The sequence below is a fragment of the Papaver somniferum genome, unplaced genomic scaffold (genome assembly GCF_003573695.1).
Source record: "Papaver somniferum cultivar HN1 unplaced genomic scaffold, ASM357369v1 unplaced-scaffold_81, whole genome shotgun sequence".
NCBI classification, from domain to species: Eukaryota; Viridiplantae; Streptophyta; class Magnoliopsida; order Ranunculales; family Papaveraceae; genus Papaver; species Papaver somniferum.
This window is the reverse complement of record NW_020651082.1, coordinates 7406737-7410997: the sequence shown is the minus strand read 5'-3', so window position 1 is coordinate 7410997 and position 4261 is coordinate 7406737. Positions and strand designations below refer to the sequence as shown.

At 42.1% G+C, this 4261-nt stretch overlaps 1 protein-coding gene across 1 annotated transcript; it reads right to left on the bottom strand.

Annotated features, from left to right (window-relative positions):
• Positions 1 to 873: 873 nt before the first annotated feature.
• On the bottom strand, positions 874 to 3782 carry LOC113345169 (putative UDP-glucuronate:xylan alpha-glucuronosyltransferase 3). The gene is made up of 4 exons (XM_026588987.1): positions 3721 to 3782; positions 3425 to 3504; positions 3121 to 3321; positions 874 to 3009 (listed from the first exon to the last, which is right to left on the bottom strand). Exons 2-4 carry the CDS (start codon positions 3493 to 3495, stop codon positions 1353 to 1355), a joined length of 1929 nt encoding a protein of 642 aa, XP_026444772.1. The 5' UTR covers positions 3496 to 3504; positions 3721 to 3782; the 3' UTR covers positions 874 to 1352.
• Between the last annotated feature and the right edge of the window lie 479 nt (positions 3783 to 4261).

Sequence of the window (4261 nt, the reverse complement as noted above, 5' to 3'; positions counted from 1 at the left end):
CTTTGTGTGGAAATGCTATAATGAAATATTGTCAGTAATGGCAAAACTGAGCACTAGAATGCCCAACCTGTCCCCTCTTTGTTGCCTTTGTGACAACCATGAGGAAACCACCTCCCATCTATTCCTGCACCGTTCCTTCAGCAGGGCAGTGAGGTTTGGTCTTGGACTCAGAGGACCAAGTACAAGTGATACTACAATCACTGAATGGATTGATTCTTGGTTCACTAATGTAGGTGCAGACCGAAACGGAAAGAGTGAGACGAAGTACTATAGAGGCAACCACATGTTGGGTTATATGGAAACATAGGTGCGACAAGATCTTTAGAACAGTACCAGTTAAGCCCGAGACAACAATTCACCAAATCAAATACTCTCTAACCCATTCTCGCCCAAAACCAAACCTTTACTCCCTCATCAGAAATCCCTCAACCAACCAACTGCAGAATCTACAAACCAGAAAAATAACAGCAACCAGCAAAAGTATAATACACTGTCAGTACAAAATTCATCTGAATCATTCTCTTGTTATTGTGATCACAGCAGATGAAGAAAACAGAATTCCAGCTAGCAGGATTTTCACTTGCAGAGTAGCATCGCAGAAGGAGGGGAGCACACCGGGTGTCCTGGCAGTTATGAAGTGGGCACAACAACGTAAGGAACGAATATGCAACGTCCAGTTACAGAACAAGCAGCTCCTGAAAGAACTGAAGAAGAAGTGGAACAACCATCAATCACGATGCAACAATGACCTGATCGATGACTATGTAGATTATATTTCTTACTTTCGCACTTTTGATTGTAATTCCCTAAGGCAGGAGTGGTTGCCAAAACTACATGAGATAGCTTCAAACTTTCACTCTAAATACCCGGACCTTGAGATGAAGGAGCTATTTCATGAAACATTTGCTTTTGTAAAACACAATGCTCAGCAGGTTCTTGGCTTGACTGACCAATCTTAACCTATCTATGTCTTTCCGAAAAAAAATAAAAAAATAATACTGAACATGTAGCCTTTCCAACCTAAGGGAATCAAAAATTGGGTGGTAAATGCAGCAAAAGAAATTGTCGTAAATGCAGCATCTTCAAAGAAATTGCTGGAGCTCAAGAGGACTGTCCAGTACCTGGAAGCCAGCCAAAACTCTAGTTTCTTGGGCTGAAGGGGGTATGGGATCAGGCTTCACATTAAAGATCGGTAAGAGAAAGAAAAACCTGTGTTGGGAAAGGCAAGCTACGCACTCGCCTAGGCGCATGAGTCGTGCAAGGGGCACTAAGGCGCAAAAATGTGAGTAATCTTTTTTTCTTGGCCCTTTGCCTCGCCTAGCGCCTCACACAACATAGAGAAAAACTAATACTTACAAACTAGGGAGAGATGTTCGAGTAATCGCAGGCGCGGTAGTTGGTGATTTATCATCTGTCCAGTTTGTCTCTCCCCAGTGCAGTAGCATACTTTCCCAAAGGCAGAAATCTTCATAGCAGGTATTTAGTCTTTCATCTGTTATCATAATGTTCCAATGTCTATCAGTGTAATTTCCTTTCTCAGCTTCTCGGCGATGCCACTCTAACCCTGCCTTTTGATGTGAGCTAAGCAAACAGAACTTCTGCAGTTTCTCTGGCATGGCATCATGAACCTTCCACCATGTTTTATGTGCAGCATCACTGGCGAACTCTTGTGTTATGTCGGAATTCCAGTTACAGTCGTAGTCTCGGAAACATATCCAAGGCTTCCGGCCAAGATAATGCAAAACATAAAGGACCGGCGGGTCAGCTCCGAATAACGCAGTTTTCATTACTTTTTTATCTTCCTCGTCACCTTCCCAGAAGTGCTTCAAGAAGTTCATGTGTCTCGGAATTCGGTGCCACCATGTAAAGATTTCGTTCAAATAACCTTGATCTCCGCCGTTGTAGGACTCTATCTCGTTGATGTGATCCATTAGTAGTTGGAAAGTGCAATTTGACGGCTCTATTACCATTACACCAGAATTGAAAAGCGTTGCATCATTTCCCGTTGCAGTAACCTCTGGCATACCAAATAGGAAATCAATGTTTCTCAGAATGAGCAAATCCGCGTCGATGAATATAATTTTATCATAATCTGTCAACTGCCATAAACGAAACTTGCTGTAATTCCACTCGTTGTACGCATTCTCTTCAGCTTTAGGATTTCGAATCCTCTCGATTGTTCGAATTTTCCATCCAGCAGCCGCAAGACCACTCCTGTGGTATTCACTTATAGTGTCATCAACAAGCATGACCAAATCCCTCGTGGAGCCCGCGATGCGGATACTCTGGGCAGCAGCAATGGCACCACAGACATATATGTCAGCCGAATGGAGAATCATAGCGTATGCTTCACGGTGTGCAGTCCCTGAGTATATCCTCTCAGTTTTTGGCAGCGAAAGCTCACAAGACCCGACCGGGAGCTGAAGCTTCTGGTGCAGCGTATCGATAATGGGATTATATAACCATGCATTTCCTTCACGTACAACAAGCTCTTTGCAAGTAAAGAGGTTGGGCAATGGAAAACAATCGGTCACGAAGAGAACAGGAACAGGAAAATCATTTTTAGCAGAAGCAGCAATCCTTGCAGCTGCAAGCTGCAAATGCAAACGGGCGACATCTCTTGACCAATTGTGCGCTGACTTGCGGCATGGAAGCTTGACGGCAATAAGATCAATATCAGAATTTTTATAGCTCTTGGGTCTTGGTAGGGATGGGCAGACGGGAACTTCGGATTCTTCTTCCTCGTCAATCCATTCCGGATACAAGGACTCCCAAGTTACATCCTTTCCAGCAAAATCCAAGTGAAGAAGATCATGCTTAGCAGTTGGCACCTCTTCTCGCCAACGGCCAATCTCACTTTCATCAAAGTTCAATAAACCTATCCTGTCTAGTCCCTCTGTCAGTTTAGAGAGAGTTTCTGAAATGTCGCCCCAATTAATGTCTAGATCTGATATGTAGCGTGCATCTACAGATGGCCTCTCCCGAAACAATCTGTCCAGAAAGCTTGGTCTGCAATTGAAAAGCATTTACCAGGTGAATGGAGGGGGTGAGTGTCTGTCGATAAGTTGCCAAAGCATATGCTCAAAATGTTGCTAGTAAGTATGATCAACAGAAGCTTGCCTGGAATCCTGTTCATTGTTGGACACCTTTAGAGAGTGGAGAAGTGTTAGAAAAGTCCCACCTGTAATAATCAATAGGACAAGCTTCACTGTAGAAATTTTGCATTTTGCACTTTTTTCTTGTGTATATGTCTGAGGTGGCTTCTCAACTTCTTCAGAACATTTAGTTCTTAGGAACCTTCTCTTATTGTTTGTATCCTCACTGAAACAGAAAGCATGCCAACAAAAACGCCCATAAAGTTTAAACGAAACCCGAGAATGAAAATGAAATCTACAATTTAAATCACATGAAAACACAGACTTACAGTGATCCGGATAACCTTAGCCTGTGCTCAATAGGATTTGGTGAGTGGTGGTTGCCCATTGGTCCTCTCATCTTGATTTACTTACAATGTACAAAGAATGCAACAACAACCAACAAACAATAACATGATCAAATACTACTGACAACAACACCCATATTTATGGAATTAATGAAGATGGAATCTGAACTCTAATCAAGAAAATAAAAGACACCCAGAGAAGAAAATCAATCTCAAACAGGACTTGAAATGCCTGAATAACAAGTAACTGAAAAAAACACCCAGGAGTAGAAACTTACAGGCAAAGGAGTTTAGAGAGCTCAACAGAATCCTGCGACCCCAGAGGCGCTCTCCCCCTTGTAATCGCCCGAGAACAAAGGAGGTTGAAGTCCGTTGTTTTGTTTTTAAAATCTAAATGAATTGGGTGGAACTATACAGTCCCAAACAAACATCGTGATTGAATGAAACGACGACTAAAACACAACGTCCAATAAGGGAAGTTCTCTTCTCTTGTCACGTTTTCTTCATTACCTCCGTTTTTTAATTGAGGTATCGTTTTAGATTAGCAAGATTTTTCTGTCAATGAAGATAACAGATCTGGTTTTGGGAAAACATGCAAAAAATAATGTCACCAGACTGGCAGACTCCGACGCATTTGTTAATTTCCCATTTGTTTACGTAGATAAGATACCTCCTCTAGGCTTTAGCCGATGGGTTAGTTTAATACAGTATATTTTTGGCACGAAAAAAGATTGTTCAAGGTGTCGGGTCATTTAAAACTTCTCCATAACTAGTGGAGTGTCGGGCGGAGAAAGATTGTGTAAACAAAAAATCTTTACA

Coding starts and splice junctions, on each gene's coding strand:
- LOC113345169 (XM_026588987.1), bottom strand. CDS start 3,495: ATGAGAGGACCAATGGGCAACCACCACTCACCAAATCCTATTGAGCAC. Junction 3,322..3,424: donor CTAAGGTTATCCGGATCACT/GTAAGTCTGTGT, acceptor TTTCTGTTTCAG/TGAGGATACAAACAATAAGA. Junction 3,010..3,120: donor AACAATGAACAGGATTCCAG/GCAAGCTTCTGT, acceptor TTTCAATTGCAG/ACCAAGCTTTCTGGACAGAT.